At 54.0% G+C, this 14003-nt stretch overlaps 1 protein-coding gene across 1 annotated transcript in view; it reads left to right on the top strand.

Annotated features, from left to right (window-relative positions):
• Window positions 1–5545: 5545 nt before the first annotated feature.
• The window catches only part of SLC12A7 (solute carrier family 12 member 7), a 97438-nt gene continuing 88980 nt past the window's right edge, over window positions 5546–14003 (top strand). The window contains exon 1 of the mRNA XM_061573118.1: window positions 5546–5801. Within this exon, the coding sequence (XP_061429102.1) occupies window positions 5603–5801 (199 nt within the window). The 5' untranslated portion in view covers window positions 5546–5602. The remainder of the gene's footprint in view (window positions 5802–14003) is intronic.

The following is a 14003-nucleotide window of genomic DNA, read 5'->3' as shown; positions in this document are numbered from 1 at the left end:
TTCAATTTTTGTTTTTAATAATGTTAATTGACACCGGGAACACGTTTTGAGCGCGTTTTCACTTTCCGGAGCATCTTTCTAATCGGGAAAACATGGCACATCGCGGCCAGATATCTATACACGCCTCGGTCTAAGTAACAATATCATTGGTTCGTGTTTGTTTCCGATTGTTTGTTGTGAGAAAATAGAACCAAGCCCTGGGCCGTGATTGCATGCGGATGTGTTATTTTGTTCTCATTGCGACAGAAGAACTGAATCCCAAATAAAAAAAAACAAGTAGAATATTTAAACAAATAATAAACAAACGTGTTCCCGGCTTTGGACTCTCGTTTCCAAAACTGATGAATGAAGAGGTTATTAATGGTTTCGACAGCGCGGTGCGTGTCCGCATATCGGGGGCTGGTGAGGGGGGGGGGAGCCTTGACGCACGCTTTCAGGCACGGGGTTCCGTTTGAGAGTAAAAGAGTTTGGCTCTCTCTCTGTGTCTGTGCCCAGCCTGGGTGGCGTGAGTACTGCGAGTTGGCCAGGGTAGGGGGGGGGGGCAGCATTCTGTTTAAAGTAGAACCTGTCCGGAGGGAGAGAGTGCCGCGTATCCGTATCAAAGCGAGCACTTTTGTTTGCCGGGTGTATTTTGGCTCGTCAAAACTCCACCGGGGATTCCGTCACCTAAGATGTCCTAGGCGAAATTACCCCCCCCCCCCCCCCGCCGCTTTGTTTCCAGCATGCAAGCACTTTTCTTTTCTGTCGGATGAGTGGTCTCGTCGTCTTGCAGAAAGTGCTAAAATTAGGACATTATTCTCACCGTGACTTAATTTCTCCCCGAATATCTTCCGAGTCGCCCGCCACATCTGAAGCTCCTGACGCACAATGATGGATAACACCGTGCTGATGATTCCCAACACTTTAAAAACCCCATTCATTACAGTTGTCGCATTGTTCCGCAGCTGTCTGAATTCTGAAATGTGCACAATGTTTTGACTCTTGAAGCGGGTTGATCTCAAGCAAGGCTGTTTGCATTGTTTGTACATAGTGTTCGGTGATGTCATGCTATGCATCATGTCTGTGAAGTCAGTTTTTTTTTATATATGCGGAGTGGTGGCTCTTGTGATCTCTCATTTGCTTGATACGGCTGTCGTGGCTGTGACGGTTCCACCTGAAGACGGAGGCTTGTATTGCCTCCGAAACGTCGTGAGTTTTATTTCATTTTATTTTACTTTTATTTATTTTTTACCTACGTGACTTTACCGAAAAAAACCTAAGAATATGAATCATTGCAGTCACGAAAGCTTCAAATCCAGAAGTCAGTTTTTGCGTATGAATTTAATAATTGACATTTGGCGATACAGAACACAGTTGGGCTAGACATGCTGCTGTCGGCGCTTTTCCCCGTATGTTTTATCACGAATTTAACACTTTATCGTAATGGCTGTTACATGGAGAGAGAGCGAGAGAGCACTTCGACTGGCTCCTTCCCCATGGCAACGTGGAGTTTCCAACCCACTCTGCGCCCTCTGTGACTCCGACGGAGTTAAGTGCCGCCCGTTTGTTCCGCCTGGAGAGCGCCGAGACATCGACCTCGCCTCGACCTTTGTTGAACAACGATGCCTTTTACGACAAGAGCGTGAAACAAGACCCGAGACCATCGATTCGAACAATAATGACGTAGCAGTTGAACACGCAGTCATCGTGGGAGGCTTTGGCGACCAGTGTCATCCATAATAGAGGTTTTTGGGCTAGATCTCGTAAATATAAATGTGTCGTTAAATCCGCCACCGCCCAACACAGCCGCTTAGCAAGGTTTGTCGCGGAAACAATATGTGCCAATTCGTGACTACTTCCGCACTCACCGGCGTGTTGGAGAGTAAACCCACTACAGCATGTACGATCTGAGTACCGTGACGTTTCGCCGGTAATTACAACAACCAGCATCATCAGGCGACAGCCAGAGTTACGGAGAAATATTTAAGACCGAAACAGGATTTCTGCATAACTCTGGTCGTCGCCTGATGATGCTGGTTGTTGTAATTACCGTCGAAACGTCACGGCACTCGGATTGTAAATTCTGTAGTGGGTTTACTCTCCAACACGCTCGTGAGTGCAGAACTAGTCACGAATTGGCACATTTTGTTTCCGCGACAAACCTTGCTAACCCGCTGTGTCGGGTGGTGGCGGGTTTAACGACACATTTATGCGATCAAACGCAAAAACCTCTTTTGGATTGACGTAGCACCCTGCACGCGTCTCCTAACACCGGGTAGGAGAATACTCAAGGGGCTGTTAGGAACGTGTCGCCACCCCTGTATGTACAATGCTGAACTTCTTTCGCACCGTACGTAGCCAAACGTGCGTGCTAATCGGAGGCGTGGGGGAGACAAGCAAAAGGCCAAAAGGAGTTCGAAATAAATGCATTTGTCCATCTAGATGATGACTTAAAAGTGCATATATCCCCATGGCTTCCTAATATCAGAAGGAAGAGCGTTCCAGACGGCCGCAGGAACGCATCTGAAATGTGTTGACCACTGCCTTTGTTCGATGGCTGAGCCAAAAGCCGACGCTGGGAGGATGATCGGAGTTCGCGTGATGGATTTATGCTCCTTGACGAGATCAGCGAGGTATCGTGGGTTCACCTGGTACATTAACCACCTGAAGAATGGTGGTAATGTATCACCTGTTTCCTGTCACAGTGTTAAAAACACCAACTCACCCCCTGGTCAATTGTACCTTATTCATTGATGACACAATTTATAACGCAGCACGATATATATCGAACAGAAAACAGAGGTCGCGGAACCAGTGGCGTGTGCGTCATTCCGTGCCGATCGATAAACACTCCGTATCCCGCTTCTGCATTTAAGCTCGTTACTTTGTAGCAAAGTCGGTTTATTTTTTTTACGACACTGCGTTTTCAGTGGTAAAGTCGCGTAAAAAAACATCACAAAAGCGGTAGCAACAGTGGAATCACGCGCTGCGCTCCAAAGGGGTGGATACAGCGCGTTACAGGTAGATATTTTATCGACCTCGAAGGGATGATGATGGCCTGAGTCAACACCCAATGAGCATTCGAACTCGCAACCTGCTGGACTCACCTGGCAGGCATCATTGACAACACAGTAACAGTATATATCTTAAAAAAACCGGTTTACAGCATTATATTTAACCGGTTTTTAACGTTCTAACACGTAGTAGGACTTTCGCGACCAATATCATCCATAATGCAGGTTTTTTGGGGTGAGATCGTGTAAATATATAGGTTTGTCACGTAAACAGAACGTGTCAATTCGTTATTGGCACGCTCTGTTAACATGACACTAAAACTAACTAATTGGGTGTGTCGGGTGGTGGCGGGTTTAACGACACATTTATTTACGCGCTCTCACCCCAAAAAACCTCTTTTATTGGTTTTAACGTCTTCTCGTTGGTTCTGTACAAACCACGCCCACCCGCGGCTGTAGCCACGCCCACCCCGCAACAAGCCCCGCCCACATCACCCAAAGCCCGCCCCCCACTGAAACCACAACCAATCACATCGCGGAAACCCCCCCCCCCCATCGGGTTGGCGCGCCGCCCACGCACGTGAGTCAGCGCGCGGGAGGGGTGGGGGGTGTGGGCGGTAGGGGCGGTAGGGGAGGTTTGGGGGGATCGGGGGGTAGGGGGGTGTGAGGTGGGGAGGGGGGTATGTGGAGGGGCAGGTGGGGGTGTGTGGGGGTTAGGGGGGTGTGGGGGTTAGGGGGGTAGGGGGGTGTAGGGGTGTGAGGTGGGTAGGGGGGGTATGTGGGGGGGGGGTAGGTGGGGGTGTATGGGGGTTAGGGGGTGTGGGGGTTAGGGGGGGTAGGGGGGTGTGGGGGTGTGAGGTGGGTAGGGGGGGTATGTGGGGGGGGTAGGTGGGGGTGTAGGGGGTTAGGGGGGTAGGGGGGGTAGGGGGTGTAGGTGGGGGGTTGTGGGGGGGTAGGTGGGGTGTGTGGGGGTTAGGGGGGTGGGGGTTAGGGGGGTAGGGGGTGTGGGGGTGTGAAGTGGGTAGGGGGGGTATGTGGGGGGGGGTAGGTGGGGGTGTATGGGGGTTAGGGGGGTGTGGGGTTAGGGGGGGTAGGGGGGTGTGGGGGTGTGAGGTGGGTAGGGGGGGTATGTAGGGGGGAGTAGGTGGGGGTGTGTGGGGGTTAGGGGGGTGTGGGGGTTAGGGGGGGTAGGGGGTGTGGGGGTGTGAGGTGGGTAGGGGGGGTATGTAGGGTGGGGGTAGGTGGGGGTGTGTGGGGGTTAGGGGGGTATGGGGGTTAGGGGGGGTAGGGGGGAGGGGTTGTGGGGGTTCGGAAACGTAAAACACCCCGGGGGCAATGACCCCCACGTCGCACGCCAGCCCCGCCCCCAGCTCCACGCGCGCGCCCCCCCCCCCCCGTTCGAGCGTCGCTCCCGAGGCGGGAGATCAACGCCGAACAAGGTGACTCGGTCCGGAGGTAGGGGCAAGGGGGGGAGGGAGGGGGAAAGGGGGGGAGGGGGTGGGGGAGGGAGGGGGTTGGGGAGGGAGGGAGGGGGTGGGGGTCAGGGGGTGGGGGAGGGGGTTGGGGAGGGAGGGGGTGGGGGCAAGGGGGTGGGGGAGGGAGGGGGTTGGGGAGGGAGGGGTGGGGGTAAGGGGGTGGGGGAGGGAGGGGGTGGGGGTAAGGGGGTGGGGGAGGGAGGGGGTTGGGGAGGGAGGGGTGGGGGTAAGGGGGTGGGGGTAAGGGGGTGGGGGAGGGGGTGGGGGTAAGGGGGTGGGGGAGGGAGGGGGCAAGGGGGTGGGGGAGGGAGGGGGTTGGGGAGGGAGGGGTGGGGGTAAGGGGGTGGGGGAGGGAGGGGGTTGGGGAGGGAGGGAGGGGGTGGGGGTGGGAGGGAGTGGGGGTCAGGGGGTGGGGGAGGGAGGGGGTTGGGGAGGGAGGGAGAGGGTGGGGGTAAGGGGGTGGGGGAGGGAGGGGGTTGGGGAAGGAGGGGGTGGGGGAGGGAGGGGGTGGGGGCAAGGGGGGAGGGAGGGGGTGGGGGGTAAGGGGGTGGGGGAGGGAGGGGGTTGGGGAGGAGGGAGGAGGTGGGGGAGGGGTCAGGGGTGGGGGAGGGGGTTGGGGAGGGAGGGGGTGGGGGTATGGGGGTGGGGGAGGGAGGGAGGGGGAGGGGGTGAGGGGGCAGGAGGAGGTAAGGGGGCGGTAGATGGAGGGGGTAAGGGGGCGGGGGAGAGAGGAGGTAGGGGGCGGTGGGGGGAGGGGGTAAGGGGGCGGGGGAAGGAGGGGGTAAGGGGGCGGTGGGGGGAGGGTGGAAGAGGGCGGGGGAAGGGAGGGGGTGTGAGGGGGAGGGCACGTGAGGGGGAGGGGGCGGGGGAGTGAGGAGGAGGGGGGGTTAAGGGGGCGGGGCAGTGAGGAGGAGGAGGAGGGGGGGTTAAGGGGGCGGGGCAGTGAGGAGGAGGGGGGGGGGGTTAAGGGGGCGGGGCAGTGAGGAGGAGGAGGGGGGGGGTTAAGGGGGCGGGGCAGGGAGGGAGAGGGGGGGTGACCCCTCCCCCGGGTTTAAAAGTTCGAGACGCCGCCGCTCGAGACGGCGCGCGCTTCTCTCGCTGCCCGCGGTCGAGCGCACGCATCGAGACGGAGCCATGCCGGTGCGCTTCGTGGTGACCCCCACGAAGATTCACGAAGGCAAGAAATACGATGATGATGATGAGGAGGACGAGGAGGAGGAGGTCGAGGTCGCCGCTGAACACCACGCGGGTGGTACCGGTGACGGTGCCCGCACCGAAACGTCGCACCCCGGGGAGGAGGCCGCCGAGGCCGGCAAGGGCCCGCACGCGACAGGTGAGGCCGGGCAGCGGGCCCCTTCCCCCGGCACGGTGGCTCCAGGCGAGACCGTAGGCTGTGCCGGTTGCCTAGGCCGCCTGGCAGGCGGAGGAGCTGTCAGCCTGTGTTGTTGTTGTTGTGTTGGCTGGTGGTGGTGGGGGTGGTGGGTGGTGTCTCTGTGAGTAGCGGCGGCATTCGGCCCTCGCCTCTGTCGCTCTCTCGTGGCGGGAGAGCTCCGTGGAAGAGAATCGCCACTCGCCGTTCACGGCGGGGCCACGCGCCGTGACGGTCCACGCCGTTGCCCGTGGTTGCAGCCAGATGCGCCGCGCGTGCGTCGTGCGCTGGTTGATGTTGTTGTTGACATTGTTGTTGATGTTGTTGATGATGTTGTTGTTGTTGACGCGTGGCTCGAGAGACTCGACTGACAGCGACCGAATGAAGCCGGATGAGATGCCGGTGGTGTGTGTGTGTACGCGTGTGGTATGTCACTGTGTGTGTGTCACTGTGTGTGTGTCTCTGTGTCTGTGTGTGGTGTGTGTCTCTCTGTGTGTGGTGTGTGTCTCTCTGTGTATGTGGTGTGTGTCACTGTCACTGTGTGTCGCTGTGTGTCACTGTCACTGTGTGTCACTGTGTCACTGTGTGTGTGTCACTGTGTCACTGTGTGTGTGTCACTGTGTCACTGTGTGTGTGTCACTGTGTCACTGTGTGTGTGTCACTGTGTCACTGTGTGTGTGTCACTGTGTCACTGTGTGTGTGTCACTGTGTCACTGTGTGTGTGTCACTGTGTCACTGTGTGTGTGTCACTGTGTCACTGTGTGTGTGTCACTGTGTCACTGTGTGTGTCACTGTGTCACTGTGTTGTGTGTTCACTGTGTCACTGTGTGTGTCACTGTGTCACTGAGTGTGTGTCACTGTGTCACTGTGTGTGTGTGTGTCACTGTGTCACTGTGTGTGTGTCACTGTGTGTGTATGTCACTGTGTCACTGTGTGTGTATGTCACTGTGTCACTGTGTGTGTATGTCACTGTGTCACTGTGTGTGTATGTCACTGTGTCACTGTGTGTGTAGTCACTGTGTCACTGTGTGTGTATGTCACTGTGTCACTGTGTGTGTATGTCACTGTGTCACTGTGTGTGTATGTCACTGTGTCACTGTGTGTGTATGTCACTGTCACTGTGCGTGTGTGTGTCACTGTCACTGTGCGTGTGTGTGTCACTGTGTGTGTGTCACTGTGTCACTGTGTGTGTTTCACTGTGTCACTGTGTGTGTGTCACTGTGTCACTGTGCGTGTGTGTGTCACTGTGTGTGTGTCACTGTGTCACTGTGCGTGTTTGTGTCACTGTCACTGTGCGTGTGTGTGTCACTGTGTCACTGTGCGTGTGTGTGTCACTGTGTCACTGTGCGTGTGTGTGTCACTGTGTCACTGTGCGTGTCACTGTGCGTGTCACTGTGTCACTGTGCGTGTCACTGTGTCACTGTGTCACTGTGTCACTGTGTCACTGTGCGTGTCACTGTGTCACTGTGTCACTGTGCGTGTCACTGTGTCACTGTGCGTGTCACTGTGTCACTGTGCGTGTCACTGTGTCACTGTGCGTGTCACTGTGTCACTGTGCGTGTCACTGTGTCACTGTGCGTGTCACTGTGCGTGTCACTGTGCGTGTCACTGTGTCACTGTGTCACTGTGCGTGTCACTGTGTCACTGTGTCACTGTGTCACTGTGCGTGTCACTGTGTCACTGTGTCACTGTGCGTGTCACTGTGTCACTGTGTCACTGTGCGTGTCACTGTGTCACTGTCACTGTGCGTGTCACTGTGTCACTGTGTCACTGTGCGTGTCACTGTGTCACTGTGTCACTGTGCGTGTCACTGTGTCACTGTGCGTGTCACTGTGCGTGTCACTGCGTGTCACTGTGCGTGTCACTGTGCGTGTCACTGTGCGTGTCACTGTGTCACTGTGCGTGTCACTGTGTCACTGTGCGTGTCACTGTTTCACTGTGCGTGTCACTGTGTCACTGTGCGTGTCACTGTGTCACTGTGTCACTGTGCGTGTCACTGTGTCACTGTGTCACTGTGCGTGTCACTGTGTCACTGTGTCACTGTGCGTGTCACTGTGTCACTGCGCGTGTCACTGTGTCACTGTGTCATTGTGTGTGTGTCTGTGTGGGCAGCGGTAGTGTTGCGGTTAGCGCTACGCTGTGCTACGAACTTGGCGACCGGAGTTCGATTCCCGCTCACGGCCAACACCAGTGACGATTATCTGAACCGGTCCTGGGCCTCCCCTAGGTCGACTCGGTCTCAAATGAGTACCTGGTGCGATGTGTAAACATCGACACTGGGGAGACAAAGACGGCCGGGCGTGGTGTTGGCCACCCACCCCCTCGTGTGCCTTGCCGGCCTTCATAGGTGCTCGCTAACAGCACTTGCCCCAACAGTCTGTTTCAGGCTACACGGGGGATCTTTGTCTTTGTGTGTCTGTGTGTCGTATGTTACTGTGTGTGTGGTGTGTATCTGTGTGTCTCTGTGTGTCACTGTGTGTTCAACTTATTTCGCACCGTGCGAGCGCGCTAATCGGAGGTGCGGGGTGGGAAAGGTGGCGGTGATGATGATGGTTGATGATGGACGTCTTGTCAACCGCGCACTTGTAGACGTTGCGATGACATACCGGTCCTTGATGTGCCATGCCCGAAGCACAAGCATGTGACGGGGGGTGTTCGTGCCTGCCCTATGTAAACTAACACGCCGGCATCGCTGTTGCGACCGCACAATGCAACGAACAGCAACTGCAGGTGACTCCCCATTTGCACACCTGTAATTTAGCAGCGTTGGCCATCATCAGTCGGCCCCGGCTCTATTGGCTGCTGGATGAAGGTAACGCGCATCCCATGTAGTGAGTGCCGTCACGTCAAAAATTCATCATGACCCCCCCCCCCCCTCCTGCACGCGGGCTGTCCCTTAACCGTCACGCAGTGATGGACTCAAGTTCAAGTTCATTTATTCGGTATAGCCCTGTGAGCCATTCGGCTCTTGAATCGGGTGCAACCGCAACAAATAAAAAAAACATGAACAAGAAAACATCTTAAAGTGGCTACGTGACTATGTGCAAACAGAACATCCAAGAGAAGACAGCAAAATATTTCAGAAAAAGCACCGTACTCGTGAGAGCGCGCAACATCGAATGTTCTTCCTCCACGGCGGTCATGCTTCGCCCGGCGTGTTTCTCTCTCTCTCCTCTCTCTCTCTCTTGCCTCTGAACTCTCTTCGCCGTCAAATCGGCCACCGGTTTGGGTCGTTTTCGTCGTCGTCGTCGTAATCCGTTCCGTTCCGGAGGCGTTGCAATGAGCAGTCGCCCCGGACGATGCCTCGAACGCGATGGGCGGTCTGCCGACCGTGCCACTGGTGATCTTTGTCAACGTATTTTGGAAGAGGAACAACAATCTACACGAGGAAAGGGGTGGGTGGCCGAAGTTGTTTTTTTTTTAACATCACGATCTAAGTTCCTTATTCGGGTGGGGTGGGTGTGGTGGTGGTGGTTCGGGCTGCTGCTGAAAGCGGGGCCACACAATTGGTTCCAAACCTCCTCCCATCACCACCACAAACGCCGCCACGGCTTTTGACGAGTGTCACGGCAAATGCTGCGCGACTCTGGTAACAAACTAAAACTTTCAACTATTTAGATTTTTACCGGGTAAAACTCACTGAGCTCATATTCCGCTGGATCTTTATTTTTCAGAAGCTACCTGGCTATCACAAATGACATCCCAACGGTTAAGTGGCTTATCGCGTGCAAAGTTTATCGCATTTATAGCAGTAGCCAAATTACTCTAAACGGGTGATGTTGATTCGAAACGTGGAGGGAGAAAAAACGGAAGGACCCGGAGAAAAATCCACGCGACCACGGGGAGAGAGACCCTGCAAACTACAAATATACAGCAGCAGGCGTCAGGGTCGGGATCGAACCCACAACCTCCTGCATACCAGGCGAGGTTGTTAACATCTCATAGCCACCGTGGCGTCCTGTGGCCACCCACCCCCTCGTGTGCCTTGCAACGCCTTCATAAGTGGCCGCTCGCTTAACAGCAGTTGCCCCCAGAGGTCTGTTCAGGCTATATGGGGGGGGGGGGGGGAGCTCTCTGTGTTTGTGTCCACTAGAACACTAGAACTCGTCTTTGTCACGATGACGATAGCAGCGGGGAAGGCTGCTTGCTGATAAGGGGATGACTGATAAGAAGCTTATATTATTGGTTCTTTCGGTAAAGTCACGTAGATAGAAAATAAAAATAACAGATAATAAAATTAAATACAAACTATAAATAATACATTTTAAATAATAAAAGCTGACTGATAAGAACCAACTGTGCTGTCATTGCCAAACAACGTGTGTCAAATGGACACGTAGGAAACGGGGATTTAACTCTTTGCAAAATAGCTCGGTGGCCAGTGTACCAACAAAAACAACGGAATCGAAATATTTATTTATACTGGAGGAATCCGATGAGCTATGAAGCTCTTTATCTAACAGATGCCCAGTAGGGGCACGGGGTCACAACGTTACAACAACAAACAAGACGTGAAAACACGAAGTAGCGGAAAGGTTGAGTGTCACAACCGCGACCGCATCTCGTGGGGTGGGACGGTGGAGAAGAGGGAGATGGGAGCACGTGGGATAGAGAGAGGAGAGAGAGAGACGCTGACGTGAAGCAACGTGGGCGACTCGGCACCAACAGCCGGTCCCAGGGCAGTCTGCGGGGTCAGCGGTCCCCTCACTCACAAGTCACTCATCGCTCTCCCCGACCCCCCCGTGCCAACGTTAACGTTGCACCAGCGATCCCAGCGTGTCGCGTGATCGCTATATACCCCCCCGTAAAACGTATGCAGAAATGACAAAGTGAAGCAATCAGCAAGTTTGACTAAGGTTCGCATAAACCCACTTTATTATTATAATTATTATTTGTCAGATGTGACAAATAGTAATGTACTTAGCTTGTGTGCAGTATAAATAATTTAGCGTAATAGGTGCCTGCTAACAGAACGTTCACTGCTATTTAAAGGCTGGATGAGAGGTCTTCGTGAGTGTTGGGGGGGGGGGGGTAGTGGTGGGACGGTGGTTCACGCACTACCCTATGAACGTAGCCACCTAAGTTCAATTCCCAGCCATGGCTAACATGAGTGGCGAGCGATTCCTGAACGGGTTCTGTGACTCCCCAGGGACGAATTGTTCTCGAACGAGTACCCAGTGCGCCGTTCAGTATAAACATCCGTATCGGGGATACAAAGGCGGCCGGGTCACACCACCCCCTCGTGCGCCGTACAGCCTCAACGGGTGCTCGCTAACAGCGGCCGCCTCGACAGCCAAGGCTCTACTGGAGAGGGCCTTTGTGATATCGGTACACGTCATGACAGCACTTGTCCTCATGGTCTCTAAGTTGATGCAACGCTTCTCTTTAGCGCAAATATAGAGGGGACAAACCCTCTGACTATATTCTTCATATATTTAAAGTTTGCATCTCTCTCTCTCTCCCCGAGGTCGCGTGGATTTTTTTCAAGGTTTTCCGATTTTCCCTCCACATTTAGAATCAATATCACGCGTTTATAGAGTATTTTGCTGCTATAAATATTTACACGATAAGCCGCTTCGTTGAGCTATCGTCTGTGGCCCAGTCGCATCTGAAAAAGAGTTAAAGACTCAGTGGGCCTTACCTGGTAAAATAGAAATAGTATTATTCTTCCTCCATAACGTTATCCTGACATTCAGGGCAATGGCGCTGCTTCAGCGTAGAGGGAGATAATGAGAGAGGCCATGAAGTAAGACCTGCTTTGTTCGAACCTTAAACGCCGAACAACGCCGGCACGTGTTGTTCGGCCACGTATGGTGTGAAAGAAGTTCTGCATACATACGTGAGCGGGCTTGAATCGACGCACAAACTCACTTGTTTGTCTTTACGTTGTCGGTGCCAGTGCGCCTGATGCATCATCGCCGAGGGGGCTCTGAACGCACGACGTGGAATACGTTTCACTGCACCCTTGTTATGCAATGCATTTTTGTGGGTTTGTGATTGTTTGGGGACGTCACGCTCTGCCAGACGTCTCGGCGTCGCGCTCCGTGGACGGCATCGAATCGGTCCAGCGGTGTGGGAAAGGAACGGATAATAATACACTGTAACATGATAGCAAGTGTAATGTTAATAGCTTCAAAAAGTCAGAGTCTCCACTTGTTCGCCATCATTGTCAACACGTGCCAGGAATCTTCTCCCAGGTGGTCTCCAGACCCAGGAGGCACATTTCTCGTGGTATCCTTGTAAATTCTCAGAAGTGTTAACATTTTTTTAAAGCACCCTGTGTATATATACACGGGAAAAAAAATCGTTACTCTATCACATGCATAACCCCTATTTGCAGTGCTTGATTTCAGGCGGAACAGCCCGGAACGCCATCTGAGAATTATTTGATCACGTCACACCCCATCTCGTCTTGTTTTGTCCTCGTGATGCCGCGGTGGCATGCAGGAATATAGGGTATGGTAACATCCGATTATCACGGACGGCGTGTGTTCTACTACTGTGGCAACGCCTTACGCCAATAATCATGCCTACTCCCAACTAATCCCAACTAATCCCAGGCCAGATTAGCGGTGTTCCAGAAAATATCGAGTGAGAGATTAAGCCCTGCCTATAATATATATATCACACCGTCTAATAATGCGCGGCCCTTTCCAAGTCGTTTGTCAACTCAGTCAAATGCTGGTAGCAGATTGAGGAGGCATTCGTCCGGCAGTAGATTGACCATGGCCGATGATGATGACGACATCAATTGCAGTGCTGCATTGCCGCAGTGCTGCGGATTATAACGCGTTGTGTTTGGGCGGAGGTGAGTTTTTATTTTGCGTAGGTTCGCCGCTTCGCTGAACCAACAGGAAGAAATAAAACCCGTCGCCGTTTTGACCGTACTTTGACCATTCCTCACCACGCCGGGCAGTTGCCGGCTGGCGGAGGAGGGGAGACCAGAAACGGGTCGGATGTCGCACGCTCGCTGGCCTTGGCCATCGCGTTGAACCGAGCACCACCCTCGCATCACCGCCCAAGCGGCGCAGTCGCTGGAAATAAATTTGAATCGTTTAAAAAATATATACGTAACTATATAATCGCATGCGTATCGCGTCAAGAAAAGGAAATTGTCGGGCAGTCAACATGTGGGCTTGCCACCTCTGGACAGGCTCTGTCAATTGAATGCGGTTAAAGGGGGTTTGCGTTTTTTGCCTAGTGTTGGCATTGATTTCAAAAGCCTTCTTCACCATCTGCAGTCAATCATCGTACCACGTGTACAGGGACAGTGCCCGTGTACACGTATAGCCCCCCGTGTCACTCCACTGCTGGATGAGGGGCCTCCCCACGCTGTGTGGGTCGTGGGAGTTATTTGAAGGGGCATTTCCCAGGACTGGTTAAGAAATATCTTGCCACTGATGTTAGCCGTGAATAATAATGTTATTCCAGGATCGTCTCGGAGAATCACAAGAGACACCGTTCTCAGGAGAGTCCTGCCTTGGGAAGTTTGGAAAATGTCTCGTATAAGTTTCGCGAGCATCGTGCAACTGGTCTGACGTTCCAAAATGTAGAAATGTCTGTTGCTCTGGGAGGAGATGGAGCGATGGAATCTGGCTCGTGAGCATTCGCGATGTCGTTCGTTACATCGCAGGCCCGCGAGAGACGATGGCGACGGCCTGGGGTAGGCCTTCATCCAGCAGCGGATTGCTCGTGGCTGACGACGACGACGACGACGATGCTAATGATAGTCGAGCTCTGGAAGTGAAACCCGTGACCTGGCTGGCACCTGCGATGGCTGGTGCCGCTGATTAGCGTCGCCGCTTGATTCCCGGGGAGATTTTGTGCCTCCCAGGCAACCGTGAGCAAGAGCATGGGTGTCTGGTCACCATGGCTCCGTGGCTGCCCCCCCCACTCCCTGCTCCCCCGTCTCCCCTGCCCCCGAGCAGTCGACAGAAAATAGTTATTCCATTCCATGCGGTCGTACTGTCCTCTCTCTCTCTGTATGTACGGTGAATGCACGTGGGAAAGGCAAACAAAATAAGGTCGTAAAAACTGAAATAGCCTGACGAATGTCGGTGACTGTCAACCTGCGCTCGTCCACACGATTGGGGCGGGGACATTTTCCCAATTTAAAGATTTTTTAGGGGGGGGGGGGCGCTGATAATTGGGTTTATAGTTACAACG

This window comes from Lethenteron reissneri, chromosome 52 (assembly GCF_015708825.2).
Source record: "Lethenteron reissneri isolate LAM-NWPU_2019-01 chromosome 52, ASM1570882v1, whole genome shotgun sequence".
Taxonomy (NCBI): Eukaryota; Metazoa; Chordata; class Hyperoartia; order Petromyzontiformes; family Petromyzontidae; genus Lethenteron; species Lethenteron reissneri.
The sequence above is the reverse complement of the archived record's forward strand: the minus strand, read 5'-3'. Positions and strand labels throughout refer to the sequence as shown.